This window comes from Podarcis muralis, chromosome Z, assembly GCF_964188315.1.
Source record: "Podarcis muralis chromosome Z, rPodMur119.hap1.1, whole genome shotgun sequence".
NCBI classification, from domain to species: domain Eukaryota; kingdom Metazoa; phylum Chordata; class Lepidosauria; order Squamata; family Lacertidae; genus Podarcis; species Podarcis muralis.
Genome location: NC_135673.1, coordinates 23,398,938 through 23,422,435, shown reverse-complemented (window position 1 = coordinate 23,422,435; position 23,498 = coordinate 23,398,938). Strand labels below are relative to the sequence as shown.

The 23,498-nt window shown below is 43.7% G+C and overlaps 1 protein-coding gene across 13 annotated transcripts in view; it reads left to right on the top strand.

Annotated features, from left to right (window-relative positions):
* The window catches only part of ARHGEF9 (Cdc42 guanine nucleotide exchange factor 9), a 286,157-nt gene that overhangs the window by 234,364 nt on the left and 28,295 nt on the right, over positions 1-23,498 (top strand). For all 13 annotated transcript variants that reach the window (XM_077922610.1, XM_028714583.2, XM_077922611.1 and 10 more), the window contains 3 exons: positions 3,377-3,556; positions 12,060-12,292; positions 16,817-16,946. In XM_077922610.1, the coding sequence (XP_077778736.1) occupies positions 3,377-3,556; positions 12,060-12,292; positions 16,817-16,946 (543 nt within the window). The remainder of the gene's footprint in view (positions 1-3,376; positions 3,557-12,059; positions 12,293-16,816; positions 16,947-23,498) is intronic.

Sequence of the window (23,498 nt, the reverse complement as noted above, 5' to 3'; positions counted from 1 at the left end):
AGCTTCTGATGCCTTTAACTCTTAAGGGGGCTCCCTTCCTTTACCTCAGAGAGGGTTCTGTTTCAGTTGAGAGGCAAATTTCACTCCATAGGAAGGGGAGCCTCCAAATGAGGGTTTTAGCATAGTATTAGAGCATCTATTTTGCATGCAAATAGCCCCAGATTCAATCCCTGGTATCTCCAGGGCTGGGAAAGACATCCCCATCTTCAATTCTGGGGAGCTGCTGCCAGTCAGTGTGGACAATATTGAGGTAGATGGACAACTGGTCTGACTTAGAATCATACAATAGTAGAGTTGGAAGGGACCCCAACAGTCAAAGGCACCTTCCTATATTCCTATTCAAATCATCCCTTTATTCTAAACCATGTAAGCTGGATTCTCACTCTTTTTTATGAGAAGGGCAAGAACACATGACTTGCATGCAGAAGGTCCCAGGTTGAATCCCCAGCCTTTGGGAGAGAACCCCACCCAAAACCCTGGATAGTTGCTGCTGTCAGACAGTGTAGACAATACTGAGCGAGATGGACCAATGGTATGACTCAGTATAAGGCAGCTTGTTACGTCCCTATCCCACTCTTCAACTGAAGAGGCTCTCAATGTGGCTTACAAACATGTAAAAGAGCAACAAAACCATCAATGAAATAGCAGAGCAGCATAAAAACAAAGTCATTAACATGCAGGTTAAATAAACCATGCGTCTAAAAAAAGATCAAGAACACCTAAGCAAATAAAAAGACATTTTCTCCACACTTGTGTCCCCTGATTTGCATGCAGAAGGACCCAGGCTCAATCAGTGTAAGGCAGTTTCCTGAGTAGCAGTCTTATTGCATCCTGGGGAGCGTTGTGGTTTTAGTGTAGAAGCAGGTACATTTAATTTTGTTTATACCCCCTTTTAATCAGAGGAATCTTTCTGTACCGCAGAAGAAATAGCATCTTCCGTGTGTGTTCTCCTGTCCTCCCATCCCCCAATCTTCTCCTATTTTCCTGCCAGCAAAAGCTAGCAGCTTTTGAATCTGACCGTGCCTGATACTGTTAAACTGGATCTCCTGGGTCGAATTTGTAGCAGGCCGGTGGCTCTGTTGGAATTGCTCCCATTTACTCCAGCCTGCAATTAAAATCACTGTGTCAAGGCAAACTATATTGCTAGGCCTTGTACTCTGCTCTTTATTATCCCAAATGGAATCGAATGAGAAAACCTGCCAGAAGGTGAGAGTTGCGACAAATCTTCCAGACGTCTTTTTAAACTAGAGACGACTGCAGCAAACATTCCCATTTGCAACGTGATGGCCTATATGCCACTTTCGGGGGGTGGGGGGCGGACTTCACTTTGCCCAGATTAAGTGCTCGAAACCAGAGTGACATCATGACTACCAGAGAGAGAGAGAGAGCTTAATCACTCTATAGGCTCCACCTAAATTGGTCAGCTCTGTTCTGTGCTTAAGTGGAATCCAAGGGCGCTGGCACGAGCTTTCACAAAGGAGGCAAGGAAATGGGTTTCTTGCCTTTTGGCAAGGATGGGGGACCTCGTACCCCTTAGGACTCTTCGCAGGCCACATCATGAGGCATGACCAAAGGGATATTTTAAGAGTGTTCCACAACATGGGATCAGCAACATTAAATGCCTGATTTATAGTGGAGGCTAATCAGGCCTCTGTAACATGGGGCACAAGTAATAGTTCTTCAGCGGAAGATGCCACTATCATGGCTGTCCGCTGATATTATCAGCAGGACAACCAGCAGTATGGTAGTGCTCACTTGAGCACAGGTTGAGCCTATGTTGCAGTGGACACTCCAACATGCACACTACCACCATCAACAACAGAGCCCCACTATGAGAACCATAGCTCAGTGGTAGAGCAACAGCTTTGCATTCAGAAGGTCCAATGTTTAATCTCTGGCATCTCCTTGTAGGGCGCTCGGAAAGACCCGTACCTGAAACCCTGTAGAGCCACTGCCAGTCAGTGTAGACAATATTGAGCTAGATGGACCAGTTGTCTGCCTGGGTATAAGGCAGCTTTACCTTGCTTGGTGGATGAGTTGCTTGCTGGCTGGCTGGTTGACAACCCATCCCAGTTAATAATGAGGCAAACAGCAGGCACTGGAACACTAGTTTACTTCCAGAGACAATTGTCTCCTTGCTGCTCATTACTGGGCCAGTGCTGGGAGAGGGAGAATATCAGAGGGAAGCAGGACCTCCCTGGCTGGCAATAGCAATAGCAATAGCAATAACTGGCAATAGCATTTTTTGCTAGAGCCCTGTAAATATAGGCATAGTTTCTGCATTGGAAAAGCATGATAAATGAACTTGTGTTCACTTTCTAAAAAGAATTTTTGGGTTATCTGAGAGACCTCAAATTCAGTACAGTTCCAGGCTACCCACTAGATAAATTCCATCCACTCCTGGTTCCTTGAAAAGGAGGGAAGATAGATGAACAATGATGGAATGCATCTATCTCCCAACCCACGACTCTGAAAACTTAGCACTTAACCTCCTGCAAATACTCCCCAACTTTGTGCAATACCACAGGGACTACATGGAAACGTACTTTAAAAGGAGATGGTCTGGAGGCTATTTATAGCCCATTACCAAGCACAGACTTCTCCAGCCTTTGATCATCTGTCCTTTGAATCTGAGGATATGAGCAGTGACTGTATGACATTCAACTTGCATAACAGGCATAAATTTACTGGGAAATCCATGGAGTAGCCCTTTCAGGTGATAACCTGCTGCGCATTAGTCATGCTTAGCCTTTGGGAACTTCACCAGGCCACCATGGCATATCCTATGGAGCATTTCAGCGAGGAACATGTTCCCTCTGCAGCTTGGTGGTCAAGCTTTTCTGTAAATGTGCCAGAAGCAAGCCCAAAAATGTGAGAGGTGTCACTCCTGAGGGGCTCACAACAGTACACATAGAATCATAGAAATGTAGAGTTGGAAGGGACCTCAAGGGTCATCTGTTCCAACTCCCTGCAATGCAGGAATCACAACTAAAGCATCTATGACAGATGGCCATCCAGCCTCTGCTTAAAAGGAAGGAAAGTCCACTACCTTCCGAGGGAGTCTGTTACATTGTCAAACAGCTCTTACTGATGTTTAGTCGGAATCTCCTTTCTTGTCATTTGAATTTGTTCAGCAAAACAGCAAAAAACAAGCTTGCTCCATTCTTCCATGTGACATCTCTTCAGAGATTTGAAGATAGTTATCATGTCACCTCTCAGTCTTCTCTCCTCATAAGGCTTGGTTTCCAGATCCTTGAAAAGCAAGAGAATGCAGAAAATAATAGTTTCATTGCTTCAGGAAAAAGTGTAATTGAACACTGGACATTTGTTTGTAATATTTGTAGCATCATTACCCTCTTTTCTCTGTTTCTCACAGGGTTACCTGAAGCAATGTCGGAAGAGAAGAGACATGTTCAGTGATGAACAGTTGAAGATAATATTTGGCAACATCGAAGACATCTATCGGTTTCAGATGGGCTTTGTCAGGGACTTGGAGAAGCAGTACAACAATGAGGACCCCCACCTCAGTGAAATTGGGCCATGTTTTCTGGAGCATGTAAGTGCTTTTGAAGGGAAATAGCTTGAGAGGGAGAAGTAACTCACCTTATTTATTTATTTATTTAACAAAGTACACTTGTTTAAGGCCCCTGTGGGATTCTGCATAAGACCACACCCCCTAAAAGTGTTCTCTTATATCAGAGGACAGGAGTCTCTGTTCTTGAACATAAAGCCCCAACTTGAAGTATTGATAGATAATACCTCTTCACATATGAACTGACACGGACCCTGCAAACGTAATATGAGGCTGTTCTCTAGGTGCCCCCTCCAGGTAGGTTTTTGGGGAGTAGCAACAGTACAATGGCTCTTTTCCCAGGTGACTCCCACTTGTGGAATGCTCTCCCCAGGAAGGCTCACCTGGGGTCATCACTACTTATCTTTAGGCACCAGGCAGAAACATTTCTTTTCTGACAGGTCCTTGGCTTTTAATTATCTGTGGCCTCCTAAAAGTAGGGTCTTTTAGTTCTTCCTTTTGAAAATATGAATGGGTTTTAGATTTTTCCATGTTGTTTTATGATGGTTTTAATGTATGTGCTATTTATTATTGTAAGTAACTTTGAACTACCTTTGTTAAAAAGAAAAAGAAAAAAAGCCACTAAGAAATTTAATCATGATAATCCATGGGAGAGACCATTCTCTGTGGACATACCCAGATTCTTGAAGTCCCTGTCTAGGGAGGCTTGCATGACCCATCTCTGCTGGCCTTGTGCCATCTGCTTAAAAATGTTTCTTTCCAGCAAGTGCTTGTTTTGCTCAAATGATGAATTGCTTTGAGCTGACCCTTTCTTCTAAGGTTGTGTTTATTGACCATGGCTGTAACTGCCTCTCTTCTTTTACAATAGAAAGGTGGGGTGCAACTATTTTTAAATAAATGTTCTGCAGATAATTAACACAGAAGGTGAACTAGCAATGACTAAAACATTCAAATTAATAAAATGATTCATAAGTCATATGTTTCCGGCCACAACAAACACACCTATGCCCACCCTTTGGGGCTTCGAAACCAATGATGGAATTCAGATCAATAGCAACATGTGTGCTTTGAAGGATTGTGTGGGATGTCAGCAATAAGAAGATGCCGCAAATAGTTTGCTTAATTTGATGCTCGTAAAACTGTACTGGAAACAGCAGCAGCCAGAGTTTGCTATATGGGAGCCACACGTAGCACAGGTAGTCAGGATAGGAGCAGGAGGGATGAGTAGTTGAACTTTTTGCACTGCTACCTGATATCTGACTCTGCAAAATGCAGGTGAAAGCTACATAAGGGTGTGTTGTGAGGTAGAGGCACTGCCAGGTACCTTCTGTGGCCCTCCCAACCACTCTTCACCATCTTCCTTTACATAAAACTAGGGTTGCCATATTTGAAAATGTAAAAACCAGGACACCTAGAAAGTTGTTGAGCAAGACCCCAAAGTTGTTGAGCTTTTTTTTAAAAAAACACCACGATTTTTATTAGCAGACCAAATAAAACAAAAGGTGGCTGAGAGTTGCTCTCCTTATCTTCTGCCCTCCTGCCCCTTGCTTATCTGAAATTGGTTTTTAAAGAAAAAAAATTCCTTCCAGTAGCACCTTAAAGACCAACTAAGTTAGTTCTTGGTATGAGCTTTCGTGTGCATGCACACGAAAGCTCATACCAAGAACTAACTTAGTTGGTCTTTAAGGTGCTACTGGAAGGAATTTTTTTGTTTTGACTATGGCAGACCAACACGGCTACCCATCTGCAACTGGTTTTTAAAGGAAAGCTACTGCTTTCTCAACTCTCAGGAAGGGGGGGGGTCCTTTCTCAGAGTGAGGCATTCTAGGAAACGTGACCTAGGAGAGAGCACCACCCCTGCCTTTGCACATTAGCAACTACAAAAGCAATTTTAACATAGACATGGGTGAAAGGAGAGGGGATCGTTATCTGGTGCCTGTTGCTGATCAATTTAGTCTTTGACTTGCCTTTGGAGGTTTTTTTGGCATGAGGTTGCCTTGATAACATTTTTATGTGAATGCCTGTCCATGCTTTAGCATTGCTGTTCTTTGAATTTTTACGCCTTTCCCTTTAACTATCAGCAGGTAAATATCGGAGAGAGAGAACAGGTGCCTCTTGACTCTCAAAGACATGCATGCACTAAATACCTCCCCATAAACAGTAAGGCACCATGTAGCGAGCCTCCTCCTGTTCCACAAACTGCAGCTGGCGAAGTTCATTTTGAACTGTTATGCCTGATAACATAATTTAGGATAATTAGGCTCCCCCTCCCTCATCCCACATGCACATCCTTACTCCAAACAGCCTCTTTTCTTTTAAATCATGTGATCAGGCTCAAGCTGTGTCTAAGTTTATCCATTCTTGGTTTTCTAAATATAAATCGTCAGTACACAACTAGCCTTCACACTCCCTGCTTTATTCTGATTTTAAGTGCTTCTGAATACAGCTCAGAAAGGTTTTCAAGTTGCAGCAATCCTATATAACTGGAGCCTGTTCCGTAGTGATATTCTATCAGACGTTCTTCATTTGTTTATATCAGTTATTATTGTTAATTGTTTTCTGCTTAACTAAATCCTACTCAGAGTAACCCACTGAAATGACTAGATCTAAGTTAGCCCTGTCTTTTAATTTCAGAGGAGTTTATTCTATGCATGACTAACACTAGATACAACCTGTTATTACATTTATATACTGCTTGGTGCCATAATAGATTTCTAAGAGGCTTGCAATGTATGAAAGCCAGTTATGCAAACAAAGTCCACCATTCAAATCCACAATGAAACAATCCCACTAAAAACTGTGCAGCAATTAAACAGGAGATAATATCACAGAACTTCTGTGGCTTATGCTAATCATGGTGGCTGGCTAAGACCATTATCTTACAATTGCCTAAAGAAATGGGCTGGTTTGATAAGCTTGCTGTCAGACCTTCTCCTTTTTGTCCCATAATCCTGCATTTCCGCCCACTGGAACCTCTGACTACCCTCCGGATGCTGGAAACCCCCGTTCCCTTGGGCTCCTTGCCAATGCATCACTGAATGCCCACTATGGCTGGGAAATGCCCGCTCACCCTGGGTTTGGATTTAATCACCTGCTGATGATTCACCTTCCATTCCCGACCTGGCTCATCTCAACAAACTAAGAATGGTTAAAAAGAGTTCTCTCGCACACTCACTTCTATCCCTGACGTATTACCCAGATTTTACTAATTACTCTCCAAATGGAATAATTGCATAGAAATTGCAGTTGCGTAAAACTGGGAGCCTGCTTCAGGTGAAGAAATCCACCCCCACCCACAATCACAATTACTGTTTTTCCCTGCATGGAAAAATGAGTTTTAAGGAGGTAATGATAAGACTGCTTCTTCAGAAACCATCCCTGGATTCTGGGAACTTCATTAATTACCAGCCAGTTGCCAACCTCCCTTTTCTGGGCAAGGTTCTTGAGCTGGTGGTTGCTGACGAGATCCAGGGGCTCATGAAGGAGACTGATTTCCTAGATCCATTTCAATCGGGGTTTCGGCCAATAAACTGAAGCTCAATCCAGATAAGACAGAGGCACTGTTAGAGAGGGATTTTGTAGACCAGATGGATGGTCTTGAAGGGGCTACCCTCCCTCTTAAGGAGCAGGTCCTTAACTTGGGGGTGCTCCTGGATCCATTACTGTTGCTTGAGGCCAGGTGGCCTTGGTGACACAGAGTGCCTTCTGTTAGCTTCTGCTGGTGGCCCAGCTACGCCCCTATCTGGACAGGGATAGCCTAACTCCTGTGGCCTACACTCTGGAAACCTCTAGCCTGGATTGTTGCAATGGCGTTATACATGGGGCTGCCTCTGAAAACGGTTTGGAAACTTCAGCTGGTGCAAAAACCAAAAACCAAATTGCTCATCAGAACAAGATGATTTTGGCCTATAAAGCCAATCCCGGCCCAACTGCACTGGCTGCCAATTAGTTTCTAGGGCCAATTCAAAGTGCTGGTGTTGACCTCTAAAGCATTCCACAGCTCAGGACCTCAATATCTTAAGAACTGCCTTTCTGCATATGAACTGACCCAGACACTGTGGTTGTCATCTGAGGCCCTTTTCTATGTCCCCATTCCCTGAGAGGTACAGAAGGTGGCAACACAAGAATAGCCTTTTTGGTGGTGGAATGCTGTCCCCAGAGAGGCTTGCCTGGCGTCATTATTACATGTCTTTAGGTGCTAGGCAAAAACATTCTTCTTTACCCAGGTCTTTGGCCATTAAATAATCTATGGCATGTTAAAGCTCTGGGGGTGTGGGAGGCTGTTACTATGATTATTTTATTATTATGCTGTCCTTTATTCTGCTTTTTATTATGTTTTTATTATTGTGCTCTGAAAAATGTTGTACACCACACTGGGATGTACCACACAGGGCAGTATATAAATTGTAATAATAATAATAATAATAATAATAATAATAATAATAATATACAGTGTGTATGTCTCAGACCAGTCTCTACATGATGAGTTGATAACTACTGGCGAGGGGCTGCGATTCCATCATATTCCCCCCCCCCCAGCTGCTAGCCTCATCTTTTTCTTTTTGCTACTGCCAAAATCAGGGGGGGGGGTGGCTTTTGTGAGTGGGAAGAAAAAAATACTTATGAGGGAGGTAAATATGGTGCTGGCTGGTTGGAGAGGTTTAAATCTCTTCACCCAGCCTAGTATGGAGATACAAATCTTCCCCTTCCCACGCATCAGGCTAATCATTTGATGAGCAGAGAAGGAACAATTTGCATCCCCATTAGGTGAATCTCTGCAACAAATTAAATGGATGTAAATCTGACATCAGAAATAACAGAGTTCAAAAACCAGTAGAGGAACTTTTCAGTATTGCAGAACCTTCTGTAATTGAAGGACAACCTTTTCCCATATGAATCAATCCAGACCCTTCAATCATAAACGGAGACCCTTCTATGTGTGCCCCTTCCCCAAGAGGTCTGGAGGACAGCAACGCTAGAATAGGCCTTTTCTGCAGTGACTCCCTATTTGCAGAATGCTCTCCCCAGGGAGGCTCGTCCCGTGCCTTCATTACATATTTTAGGCTCCACTAATTAAACAATCTATGGCCTTTAAAAATGTGGGGAGGGGTATTGTTTTGGTTTGTTACTATGTTATGAATTTTTATGTTTTAAAATTGTAAACTGCCCTGCGATTCTCAGATGAAGGGTGGCATATAAATTTAATTAATAATAACAACAACTTGCAATGACCATTTTTGAACAAAGGGGAGTGTAATTTGAAATGGCTGAGTTATAATTAATCAAGTAATTAAATTATTCCATATGTGGCTTGAGTTGGGACAAAGGTTTTCATTTCGTTTTTTAAATCACGCTACATTCACGTTGGTTAGCTTATCAATGCCAGTAAGTGTGTGTTATATCACTAAATTTTGTGAATGACCACTGTTAATAATGCAGGTATTACATTCTGGACTTTCTCCACTTAATTCCCCTCTGGCCCCACTGTTCATAAATTTCCCTTTCTCCCAGCCATGTGCATATAATATATATCTGTAATTCAGGATAATGCTCCAAGCATTTGATGAACTAAATTGTAGTCCACAAAAGCAGATGCTGCTGTACATTTGTCTAAAGTTCCACAATACTCTTGGTTGTTTTCCTGTTCCCATATTTCATCCTTACAGTAACCCTGTGAGATAGGTGATCCTGAGAGATAATGAATGTCCCAAAGTGACCCAGGGAACCTCACAGCTGAGAAGAGATTAAAATCTTTCTCCCCCCCCTTTTTTTTTTGGTTTGATGATCTTAGTTCAACACTCACTGTACCACACTGACTTTTCCCAGTTGGTACATAAACATATACAATGAGTAGGATGCTTAAACTGACATCGTTCACTCTCAGAGATCCCACCAAGCCCGTCCTCCCTTGTTACATAAGCTCCACTGTTATGGGAGCTGACGAAATGGCCAGTGTTGTAAATACGTCAGGAAATGTCAAGAAAATCATGCAGCCTTGCTTTTTGAGCTTTTCCTTGAGGGGGAAATAAAGCACTATCTTGGCACTTATGTAAGCGGATGCAGCTATCTAGGATGCTGGATCCTTTTATGCATAAATATATTACTTTCAGTTATGGCTTGGCTGGGCTATATTTCACACCGGCAACACTTCAGATACTATTAGAGAACCACACTGTAAATGCTAATGAAATTACAACAGGGCACAATTAAAACCATTCACAGCAGCTTCTCTCTGAGTGCCATAGATTTCCCATTCCTGTAGTTTCATTGTTGTTGTTGTTTAAAAAGGGATGAGATTGTAATAGCAGCACTTTTCTCTGCTTTTCAAGCTCAGGCTATTATTGGCAAGCAGGCTTCTGAACAGGGGTGAGCAGAAGGTAGATTAGGATATACTAGTAGGTCTCTGATTGCCAGTTTTCTAACAAAAGCAACAGCCCAGAACATTTCTCTCTCTCAGCTGTCATCATATTAGGTGGCTGGAAAAGATAATCGAGGGAAAACCAGGAGTGAGTTTTTGTATGAAAGCGTTTGTGAACTTGGTTCTGATACTGATCACATGTTTGGAGCATGTGCTCAGAGGTACCCTGTTCCTTAATTTTTACGGTGTGCTCATCCACCTGAACTACCATTTGCACTTGGCTCCAGTTGATAGACATCAGAATTCTAGTAAAAAAGCACACACGCAAAACAAAATAGATCCCAGAGGTCCGTGCTATAAAACATGCAGCGGAAATAAGCAGAACTGGAAACTGTCAAAATCCATCTGTGGATGTGATGGCTTTGCTCCAAGCAGAGCTCTTGCCACAAAGGTCAGAAAGTTTAACTTCAGCTGTCGGTTTCCAATAGAAGAGGGTAAGGAAACCTTGTTGGCAGAACCACGTAAAAAAGGAAGCCGGGGGGGGGGGGTGGAGGAGAAATTTGGTTTGGTTTAGCATTTTACTGCATACCTAATTCACTTGAATTCATTGAATATTGTAATTCAATTCTCCAGCCAAAAAGTGTGTACAAAAATGCCAAGGCTAAGTTTGCACAAAGATTAGGGCTAACTGTGCATAAGGATGCATTTCTTAGGATGCAATATCATTCGAAAATGCATCAGGGAAAATTACTTGCAAAAATTTGAGAACTGCTGATAAATTTTCAAGAGGGCTTTTGAAAAGGAAATCACAAACTGGTGCAGCAATATGGAGAACTCACATTTAGGTTGCAAAAACAGCTAGAAGAAGCCAAAACTGACAGCTCTGCCCATTTTCCACAGACGAGGGAGAAATCTGTGAAGTATAGTATATGTTCTCCTAGGTCAAGAAGGTTTTACAAAAATTAGCCCTGGCATTGAATATTGGAGACCAAAGTTCAAATCCCCACTCAGCTACGAAGCCCACTTAATGGCCTTGGGCTTGTCACTGTCCCTTAGGCTAACCTACCTTACGTGAATTTTGTGAGGATAAAACAGGCAGGGGAAGAAACATGCACCCCACCTTGACCTTGTTGAAGGAAAATAGAATACACATACAAATAAGCCAAAATTTAGAGCTCGTGTAGTAAAGATGATGGAATTTCAAGAATGGCATACTCAGGAATTTCAGCACTTGTGCCCAGATAAGGATATCATGTAAGCTGCTCTGAATGTTCCATCAGCTCCTACCAGGGTGGCCGATGGTAAGAGATTATGAGAGTTGTAGTCTAGTAACATCTGGAGGACCACAGGTTTCCCATTCCTCTCCTTTGCATCAAATCAGATTCAGAGGACCCCCAAAGCAGACCAGAGGAGCAGTGCTAGGCTTGAAAGTGTTAAAACACCTTTTCCCCAGGGCATTTTTCACACATCCCTGCCCACCCCCCTCTGTATTGTTTTGGCTTCATGCTGTGCCATTTTTACCCTGCATGTTTTCAAAAGTCACATATCTTGCATTAAATGACTAATATGTAAAATACCTCTTACAATGTATAGATCAGGGGTCAGCAAACTTTTTCAGCAGGGGGCCGGTCCACTGTCCCTCAGACCTTATGGGGGGCGGACTATATTTAGAAGGGGGAAAAATGAACGAATCCCTATGCCCCACAAATAACCCAGAGATGCATTTTAAATAAAAGCACACATTCTACTCATGTAAAAACACACTGATTCCTGGACCATCCGCAGGCTGGATTTAGAAGGTGATTGGGCCAGATCCGGCCCCTGGGCCTTAGTTTGCCTACCCATGGTATAGATACAATTGTTATAAATAACATTGGTGTTTTTATGAAATTGCAGATATGAATATCTATATGGATAATATGTCCAATAAATTTATAATAGCTCCCTGCAAATAGAAATGTATTTTTTAAAAATAAAAATGCAATGTTTTTGTGGATTGATGCAACAGCAAGACAGAATGGACTTGCAAATGAATGCATGCAAAACTGAGATAGACTGAAAATAAACTGATTGGTCCATCTCTAGGTGAGTAGCTGATGGTTTGTGATGTTTCTCACACACTTCTTTGTTTCCTCCCCCCCCCCACTTTCCTGCTCCCACCCCTTGCAGCAAGATGGCTTCTGGATCTACTCAGAGTACTGCAACAATCACTTGGATGCGTGCATGGAGCTATCCAAACTAATGAAAGATGGCAGATACCAGCACTTCTTTGAAGCATGCCGCCTCTTGCAGCAGATGATTGACATTGCCATTGATGGTTTCCTTCTGACACCTGTGCAGAAGATCTGCAAATACCCACTGCAGCTGGCAGAGCTGCTGAAGTACACTGCACAGGACCACAGGTACACTGATGCTTGGGTTTGGATTCTTTAAAATAGGGATCTCGCAGAAGGAGGGCAACAGGAGTTGCTCTCAGCCCCTGCCTGCCCATCACCCATGGGACTTCAGAGATTTGGCAAGTTCCTTAGGCTGAGCATCTTTTGGAAGTCCTACCAAAGGAGTTTAAATGATTTTAGAAATAGTTAATTTGATTTGCCCTAAGCTTTTGAGGAAGATAGTACAACTGCTATAACACCCATTAGCCCCAAGATGGCCACTGATCAGCAAAAGATAGGAGTTGTTGTTGTCATTATACTGCTATTACTATTATTCCTGCAAACCTTGGGATCCTCCCAAGCTTCCTTATACTGCATGATCGTGAATGGATGCTGCTATTTTGACTAGAATAAGCAACTGCACTCATAGTCTGCATATGAGAAACAGAAGGGGTGGGGACAGACGACGATCCAGCCCACCTGGCCAGACAGGTTCCCCGTCCCTGATCTGAACCAACAGCATCAGGTAGCTGTTTAAATAAGCTCAGGGACATCTCTGTGTCTCCCATAATGAAGGGTTTGTAGAGCAAGGACCATACCAGACGGTCCTTTCTGGTGTCCATCTAGGCAAGCAAGACTTTTAATGCCATTTATTTCAATTAGCTACCTTTAGCTAATTGAAATAAATAGCAACAATGCTTTGTTCTTCAAGCCATGCACATTTACTGTACAAGATGCTGTCTAAGGCATTGAATTGGAAGCCAGATTTCTGGTTATTGAAACCCCAATTTAGCATAGGATGGGCTGGCAGAGAGCCTCATCCATGTTCCCTGCTTAAGCATTGCGAACAACTCAATGCCTGTCCACCTAAAGCCAAGGAGCAATTTCATGGCATTAATGTATAAGGCCTGGGCAAATGCCTTCCCTCCCTCTCCTCTGATGGTTTTCATCTGTGTGTTTTTGCTGGTTCAGCTGAAGCTGCAGGCTCTCTTTCTAAATGTTCATTTTATTAATGAATGGAGGGGAGGTGGGGAGGGGACCTCGGTCATGATGACACCTCTAATAAAATGAGTGAATTAGGCTGGAATTAGACGTTGAGCATCCGTCGCTGCCATTGAGATCAGCAGCCCAGGATCGCCTCCCCTTTGGCTCTCTCTCCTGCTGACAGCTAAAAATACCAAAAGTGATGTCATCATGCTCCGTTTCCTTCCCCAACCCTCCACCAATGTCAGCCAGTGAGGCAGAACAAGGGCAACAGCACACAAGGCAGGGGTGGGGAATCTGAACCCAAGGGCCGCATTCCCTTTTGGGAAGACTTCCAGGGGCCACATGCCAGTGGTGGTCAGGGCTAGAGGCAGCAGTGGGTGGAGCAATGGATGTAAATTATACATTTGTTCACAGGACTGTTTTCTATGCACCACCCTCTATCCCCCATCTGGGAAATCAAGAAGCACCATCAGGTTCAAGGACACATTCCAGCTAGGAGTGTGTAAGGGAGGCTGGGGAGGGGTGCAGCTTGGGTACAATACAGTGATACCTTGGAAGTCAAACAGAATCCGTTCCAAAAGTCCATTCGACTTCCAAAACATTCGGAAGCTGCAGAAACTGCACTGGACATTCGGGTTCCAAAGAACATTCGCAAACCAGAACACTCACTTCTACGTTTGTGGCGTTCGGGAGCCAAAACATTCAAATACCAAAGCGTTCGGGATCCAAGGTAGGACTGTACTGAGGGCCGGATATTTGGCCCTTGACTCTGAGGTTCCCTGCTGCATACTGTAGTTATGCACAATTTGGTCCCAACTGATTTGGCTGATCAGCGGATCTGTGAGCATGTGGCACAGAAGCATTTGCCCACATAGTGATGCACAAAGACTAAGGGCTTTTGTCTTAACACTAGCTGTGTAGGGATAATGGGAACTGATGTTCCACAACACTCGGAGAGTGTTAGCCACCCCTGCTGTATAGCTACAAAGCCTACCACACTCTCAAGCTGGATTCATGCCATTTAAAGCACATGACTTCCCCCAAAGAATCATGGGAAGTAGAGTTTGCTGCCCACAGAGCTACAACAACGGTGGGCAGTTCCCAGGATTCTTTGGGGGAATCCTGTGTGCTTTAAATGTATGGTGTGCATGTGGCCTCAGATTGGGCTGTCTATCACTAAGTGAAGCCACTAGGATGCTTTTCTGCCCAGCCAGATGCCACCTGCAACTTCCTCCTGTTGGTTTTTGCCTTCTGCCTGCCAGTCTCTTTTCTGCTTAGTTGTACTTCACATCCATCAAACCTTTGGCCCTGGCTTCTGCCATTGGCCTCAGTCTCCAGTTTTGCTTTTCTCCTCTGCAACCTGCAGCCTCTCCAGCCACAGGGATCTGAGCCTGCCTGTGCTCAGAACTTTGTGTCTGTCCAGTTGCCATCTTACACATCTCCTCGCCTCCACTGAACAAACACATTCTTCCACATGCAAAAGCAGCATGGGTGGCTGCAACAAAACCATAAATAAATAGCAGGAACTGGCGTACTTTTAATCTGACATAATGACGAGTGGGAACATACCAGGTGCTTGTAGGAGGCCAGAGTAAACTCTGTGCTAAAATGAGCAACTCATTTTAAAGCTGAATACATGGGAACATTCTGCACAGGGCAGGTGTCAAGATGCACTGAGGATGCTGCTAGTAAGGATAGAAGAGAAAATGGGTTCCGTTTGCATTTAAAGACGAACTCCCTAATATTCACCCGTTCCAAAACAAATGAAAACAGATACATGGTTGCCTTTCAAGAGCTGCACTTTTCCGAATTTTGCAGTGCTGTTCTCCAGTCAAGAAATGTGTGCAAATATGCATATATCACACATATCAGGGGGATATGCCTATATTTTGTTTACAAAACTATGCATATAAGGAGAAATTCGCACTAAAATACTGATGAATTTTCATGATGATTTTTTAAAAAACCCCTCTTCTGGATAAGAACTGAGCTTGGAAAAATAAGAGGGAAAACCAAAATTGACAGATTAATTCTGCCAGTACCCTCATTTTAGATTCTGATGGAAATGCTGCCATGTGGTGTCAAGTGATGAGGGGCTCAGAGATAAAGGTGCTTGAAGAATTCAGGCTGACTTTGATACAAACCAACCTGATCTATGCCTCTTGCATCAATGTGCAGATCCAGCTATTCACTGAGTTTTGCATATCTCTGAAAATTCTCCCCATTCCTCCTCAGGATCTGGCCATCTGCTCCATGACATCCCCATGGAACTCATGGCACATATAAAATACGTAATTTTGTAAAACACACACGCACACTAAACAATGTGAAGCTTTGTGTGGTGTAAAAGCCAATTTGCAAATTGAAGCAGAAATGGGACAGGGTGGATTTATGAACGAAGACATCCAAAATGAACTGGGAATATACTTATATGCTCATCCCTAGTGGGGAAAGGGCTATACTTCAGAACCACAGCTGTACACCTCCAGTCCTCTTGCTCACCAAGGAAACTGACTCTGCAGAGCACCTTCACCAACCTGGTGCCCTCCAGATATTTTGCACTACGCCTCCTGTTGTCTCCAGCCAGCGCAGCTGTGCAGCCTCAACCAGGACGCAAATATGCTCAGCAGGCTTCTTCATTTTTCTCATTAGTCAGCAGTCAATAGTAAGTCCCGAGTTAATCATAAATTTATGATGACACTGAGATGGCAGCTGGCCCTGTCTGGCTCTCCAATTGTGATGAACATTAAGGTTTCTTGGAATGGAAAGTAAAGCATAAGGCAGAAATCAATAGCATTGATTCTAACATCACTTTTTCAAAAGACTGCTCATTGTCCTTGCTGGCCCTGGCAGGAGGCTATTTTCTTTCTGTGTCATGACGCACATGTGCATGCACACACCCACACATCCAGAAAGCAGAAAAATCCCCCTCTGATTTGCATAGAGAGCTCACAAGCCATCAACAGTGAGAGCCAACACTGCCTGGGCTAAAAGGGCAGAGAAGGATGCCATATGGCACTCCTTGAATCACTCTGTGGCCACAGAAAACCTCTTACAGCACAGTTGAACTGACTGGCCTCCGTTCTTCTGTCTTCAGGGGCTGCAAGGCCACTTACGCACTGTGTATTCTCTGCTGGCTCCAGCCATGGAGCTCTGGATTTGATATTCTAATGAATAATGAGACCACAGCTGGGTAGAAAATTCTGCTTGGAGCCAGGGAGTAACTGCCTGTGTGGAATGAGCAAGCGAAGGCAGCCTAAAGTGGATGGGGGAAGAGTCCATGGCTCTTTGTAATAGCACGTATTTTGCATACAGGAGGTCCCAGTTTCAATGCAGTTGAAAGAATTGGGTAGGAGATGATGGGGATGACCCCTTCCTAAGACCCTAGAGGGTCACTGCCTGGCAGAGTAGACTTATGGGGTCCCTTCCAACTCTCGGATTCTATGATGAACCAATGCCCCGGCCTGGTCTAAGGCAACTTACCAGTGAGTATCTTACTAAAATTTCCATTTGCATTTCTCAGGCTGGTTTCTCTCTCCCTCCCCCCCCCCCTCTTCTGCATAGTGATTACAGGTATGTGGCTGCAGCTCTTGCCGTTATGCGGAATGTGACTCAGCAGATAAACGAGAGGAAAAGGAGACTGGAAAACATTGACAAGATTGCTCAGTGGCAGGCCTCAGTTCTGGATTGGGAGGTATGTTGCACACGGAATAGTAATTTTCTTCCATCGTTCAGTGTGATGCTCCAGATCAGATCCAGTGTCTTATGTTCTGGGCAAACAGTTATTGCACTTTTACCTGGGAGGTTGCATTTGTAGGAGGTTCTCTGTGACAAACACAGCCTGTGATGTTCTCACTGAAAGACTCTTAGGGCTTATCTTGAGAGGTCCAAGCTACCTCTGTAGTATAAAGCACTATTTTGCCTGTTGATTTCCAGCTGCAACTCTTGATGGAGTTTAGATAGCTTGTCCACATGCTCTGGCAGCCTCAAAGTTAGACTACTGCAATGCATGGGGCCTGCCTCGGGATACTCATTTGAAACGCCAGTTTGTTATATCTGTTAGTATATTCCAGTTCCTTGGGCTCCGGGCTGGCCTTACCATTAGGCAGAGTGAGACAGCCCTTTCAGGTGACACATGTTGAGGGGCATGAAGCAGGCCACCCAATCTGCTCTGTGTCCCTTAAACTAGCTTGCTGCCTTTGGGTGCAATGGAGGATGCTGTTCCATTGCCGGTGCTAAAGAAAGAGTGAAGTCCCCATAGAGCTGACTTCTCTATGCAAAATGGGGAGGGCATCTTATCCTTTGCCCCCGGCAGCCAAATGTCTTGGGCTGACCCTGTTTTGACTGCTAATGTTACTTCTGTGTAGGAATGGCTAGGAAACTGACACACTGATTGATGATTGATTGATTGATTGATTGATTGATTGATGGGTTTATTAACTTACTGCACTCACATACTAATGTTCTGCCAATGTACTGAGCAAATTAAAGCTTGTGGCCCCAGGTACCTACCCTCGTTTCAACATGCCCACATGCTACAATTTTTTACTGAGGTCCTTCTCCAGGTACCCTTGCCATCAGATATAAGGTGGATGGTGGAAGCAGGATCAGGCTTTTTCACCTGTGGTACCTAGCTATGGAGGCCCCTCTTCAAAGAAATGCACATCTGGTATCTTCTCTGTTATCTTTAAGGCATCAGGCAAATACTTTGCTATTCTCTACACAGTCGCTTACCAAGTCATTTAAAAATGTTATAATGCTTTTTCCATTTACACTTGCTTTTGTCTTACTGTATTTACCATTTTTAATTTGTATTGTAAACTGCCCAGGGATATATATTACAAAGGGTGGTATAAACATCTTAAAATAAGTACATAAATGAATTTAAAATAGCATGCAATTTAATAGAGACAATGCAGAAGGAAAGAAGAAAATAAGCAAACCAGGTCTCAGTTCTTGCATATTGTTATACAGTTGTTTTAATAACCAGGTAGAAAATATTATTATAATGTCCGTGCTATCACCATGGTTACTGTGGCATAGTAGATCTGGCAGTCCATTTTAACTCTTTAATCTCTCCCAACACAAAAAGCATCAGGGGATTTCTCAGCAGACACATTTAAGCTGCCATGAGCTGTGAAGTAAAGAAATTATGTGGGTTGTCACAGCCAATTATATTTAATAACTGTGTGGGCAAATGAAAGGAATGATCAGATTCCTTAAAATTTTCTGCTGGGATTAAGGGAGTTGCTGGGAGGCAGGTTCCATCCCAGGATAAAATGAGACACACCCAACCTCTCAAATGCTATTTTGCCACAGTGTGGAGATAGACCACCAGAGAGATTTAACTGGTCATGAGGAGTTTCGTTAGTAAAATGATTTATATATTTATTTTATATGCCATCTGATGCCAATATAGGCTTGTTAGCAGGCTTCAACTATAGAAAACAGACCACACAAGCATGTGACTATAAACACCCAATAAAACAAACCCATTAAAATATAAGCTTTGATACTTAAAATATGCAACAAAGCAATCTGATTAAATAAGAGCTAGTGTGTGTTAGCTGAATCCTGCATCTTTCTCTCTCTCACACACACATATACACATAAGGTGACCACTTAATGCATCACACACACAAACCCCAAAAGGAGAAGAGAACAGAACACACTTTTCATGAAATTGCATAGGTTGCTTTGCATATATAGATGCAGCTATCATTATCACTTAAATAGAAATACAAGCCATCTCACCAGAGTGGAAGAGGTTGTGTACAAGTGGCCCCTGTGCCTGCTCAGTTCTCTCCAGGTACCTGTGGCAGCTCCTTCAAGGCCTCTTGCTCTCTCTCTTCTTAGGGCTCTTTGTGGAAGTCAGGCTCACAGATTTCATGTAGGAAAAATGGGGTAGTAGATGTAGGGCCAATGGCCTTCCTTTTTTCTTTTTCTTTTAAAGCAGTGCAGTCCCAACAAAAGCCTTTTTGATTCTCACTGGGAGTCACTTTGATGAGTGGAAGTATAACTTGGAAAGAAAACTCGCAAGTGCTAAACCAGTTTGCAACAGATTGATTGTGGGTTATTGGAGGGGTAGCCAACATGGTGCTGAACTACAGTTCCTATCATCCCCAGCTGAGTTGTAGTCCAGCAACATCTGGAGGGCACAACTTTGGCTACCCCTGGAATTATTGCTTGTGTTCAAAAGCAGTTGCTTGGGAGGCAATATAGCCTCAGATGTGACTTCCCTGTATTTTGATGCCTGCCTGTGATCTCATGTGACTCATTTGTAAGGATCCTCATGCTGTTAAAAAAAAAAAAAAGCTCAGTGTAGGAACATTTCAGCCTCAAGATGCTTAATATTCATGTATGGGTGGAAGGATAATATGACCTCTGTCTTGGATCGATTGCTATTTTTATTCCACCACCATTACTACTTTGAGGCATTCACTTTTAGCAAACCGTGGCTATCTGCCAATTTTCTCTCCTTGGGATTTTCTTTTTTACATTAATTTTCCAAATCATTCGGGAGGCTGCCCAAACAGAAGTCACTTTAAAAAAGAAAACTGTAACCTGTTTGAACATGAAAGCACTCCAAGCATACCAACTGTTTAGAGGAGAGTACTGTAGTGCTTTTGTGGCTATTAAACTTCTTGTATTAATTGGCTGAGCAGGTGCTTGTTTGCAAGGAATGTTCAATTGCCTGAGGAACTGATCAATTTGCCACAAGGGTGGCCAAGCTGAAGGGTAATGCCTTGAAAATGAATTGAGGGCTGTTGTGCAGTTAGGAATGTGGGAGAATTCTGACAGAAATGGAAAGGGGATTGGAAATTGCCAAGGTTGACTTATTTGTCTCCTGTTCAGAACAGAGATCAATGCAATGAAAACGATTGGCATTCACTGTTGTTCTTGCATTCATTTTGCTAATTTTCCATAATTAATTACATCCCCTCACATTTTGCATTGTGTTTCCTTTGCATTGAAATTAATTTGTAGGGATAATAATGCAATGGCATTAACAGCAACTGTTTGCCTACCCTTGCAGGTCTGTATTGCACCTGTCAACCCCTTTGCTTCCTGAACAGGCAACCCATCCATTCATTTGAACATAGGAAATTAAGAGGAATTGAGTGCAGAGGCAAAAGAAGGGTATGTCCAGAGTGATTTAAAAACTGAGAACAAGGAACATGAAGGGACTTAGCAACTTGATCCATACCCTAATTTAATGAACTGCCTCACAGCTCCCTCGAAGTATAGAGAGAGTTTAGAGGTGGGCAAATAGAAGTATTTTGAACCTCTATAAACACCTGGAGCACAGGCTCACTGCATCGGTTTGTATGCAATTTGCATAGGCAAATATATATGCATATGTGTCCAGGGCAGATGTCTCCTTCTGGGACGCAGGCTGAGACCCTACCTGCCTGTGGACTGTCTTGCCAGAGTGGTGCATGCCCTAGTTATCTCCTGCTTGGACTACTGCAATCCGTTCTACATGGGACTACCTTTGAAGGTGACCCAGAAACTGCAACTAATCCAGAATGCAGCAGCTAGACTGGTGACAGGGAGCAGCCACTGAGACCATATAACACTGGTCCTGAAAGACCAACATTGGCTCCCAGTATGTTTCCAAGCAGAATTTGAGGTGTTGGTGCTGACCTTTAAAGCCCTAAACGGCCTTGGCCTAGTATACCTAGTATACCTGAAGGAGCACCTCCACCCCCATCGTTCAGCCCTGACACTGAGGTCCAGCTCCAAAGGCCTTCTGGTGGTTCCCTCCCTGCAAGAAGTGAGGTTACAGGGAACCAAGCAGAGGACCTTCTTGGTAGTAGTGCCCTCCCTGTGGAACGCCCTCCCATCCGATGTCAAGGAAATAAACAACTATCTGACTTTTAGAAGACATCTGAAGGCATCCCGTTTAAGGAAGTTTTTGATGTTTTATTGTGCTTTTAATATTCAGTTGGGAGCCGCCCAGAGTGGCTGGGGAAACCTAGCCAGATGTGCAGGGTAACAACAACTTGTTGTTGTTGTTGTTACATTTTTATGCTTCAAAGGGGAAGGGGGAAGAGATCCCGGTCTGGGACACACACACAACTCTACCAATGCCCCTGGTGGTCTTTGCAATTGTCAGCCATGCAATGTTGAGTAGGAGCTACTTGGTTGTGACCCACTGTGTCTACTTTAGCTGGGTTTCCCACACTTTTTTCCTGCTGCCACTATCCTCAGAGGAGCTGGAGAGGGCAGACATTTTTTATGGGATTGGGGTAATCAGGCTCCTGTACCAGGGGGTTAGCCACCCTTGCTCTAAAACAACCATGGCACATCTGAGGAAGGATTTGGAAACATGAAGTAGAAGCAAGCTTGTTGGCCTATTTGTGTCAGCATTAGTATTCATAGTTCTGCTTGGCCCTCAAGGTTGTTCTGTTAATCCTGTAGTTTGAAGGTTAAATTTGGGGGTCGGCCTTTGCAAAACACAAATGCCCATGGGTTAGCTAGATAGTGGTGTTCTCCCCCGCCCCGCCATCAGACATTTAATTCTAGCTCAGCTCAGGTTTTGTTCTCTGAGTTTATCTTCCTTTAGCCTTATCAAGATTGAGAGTAAGCTACTAATGGCCATGAAGTCAACCAAGGGGAAAGGGAACTGGGAGGGGGGAGCAGCTAAAACTCAGCAGTCATCAGCTGTTCAGAACAATCTTAAGCATGTTTACTTGGGGGGGGGGGAACCACTTGGAACCAGGGGACCTATTCAGGATGGTCCATTTGTTGGACTTAATGCTCTAACCAGGCAGGGGAGGGGAAGTCAGTATCTCAGGTGACTTGCTGCACCTTATGTGCAGTGCCTGCCTTGTGTAAATTGTTAACATAGGGAAGCAGCTCTAAAAAGCCACTAAAGAGAAGTTTTGCAGGTGAAATGGTGCAGTGGGTGTCATTTGCAGCATTTTGAGTGTCATCTGCAGCACCGTCGCTTGGAGGTAGTAGTGCTTCTGAATACCAGTTGCTAGAAGCCACCGGAGGGGAGAATGCTCTTGTGCTTGGGTCCTGCTTTCAGGTTTCCTGCAGGCATCTGGTTGGCCAGTGTGAGAACAAAATAATGGACTAGATGAGCCATTAGCCTGGTCCAACAGGTTCTTCTTATGCTCTTAGTTTATTATGCTCCAATTGCCTCATAGAAAAGATTTTGGTAGTTGAAATGCAAATATGAAATTCCCCACTGCTTTCAATGCACACAAATGCACAAATTCAGGGATATACACAGTTGTCCCCTGTCGTCCCACTAGGTTTTCCTTAGTTGTCACAGTGTAGTGATAACATCATTCAATTCCTAAAGCTACAGCCTGGTCTGGGCCAGTCTTCTGCAATATTGGGTCTTCAAGTGTTGTTGGATACCCCCTACCCTTCAGGTATCTCTTTGTCCTTTCACGGCCTTCTCTCATGCTTTGCACCCAGTGCTATTTTTCTGGGGGGACGCAGAGGTACGCATTAACATTTTGTTAATCTAAGTTTGGCCTCATTGAGGGGCAGTATTTCAGTATGAGTAGGAAAATGATCGAACCCCTAAACATTTTTAGGGGGGGGAGCACTGTTTGCACCTATCATTCCATCCCATCTTTAGGCTACCCTCTGTCCCGGGACTTCCTGGCAGTCCTGGCCTTTCTCTGTGTGAGGTTTTAATCTCAGCCAAACAGACTATTGGTCCTTCCCTCCCAGAATCTGAACCGCAAAGTGTTTCATTCCCTGAGCATATGAACATTCCGTGCCTTAGGAAGCAGCTCAGCCAATCAGTGCCCGAGGTTTCACTACCACAAGCGTAATACAATACATATGTTCTCTCATTGGATTCAACTGTTTACAGTAGCATCTCGGCTTACGTTACCCTTGGGTAACGTAAACTTTGGGTTGCGAAAGCAGCAAATCTGGAAGTCTTTCGCCCCGTGCGCATGTGCAGAAGCACTCTACTGCGCTGTGCACATGCACAGAAGTGGTCCCTCCGGTTGCAGAAACCTCGGGATCCGATCGGAGCTCTGAGATGGACCCCGTCCGCAACTGGGATCCATTCTGTATTGGCTTTCTGTATTCAATAAATTACTGTGTTTCAAGACTTGTTATTGAAACTTCTGCTGTCAGTGATTACAGTTTTCCTTGTGCTCACCATGTTAGCCCCTAGAGTTAATTGTAAATACAGCTGTTCTGTCTGAGAAACGGTGTTCTGAAGCTCAGATGGTTCCACCATCTAATATGTCAAATTTTCTATCCCCCT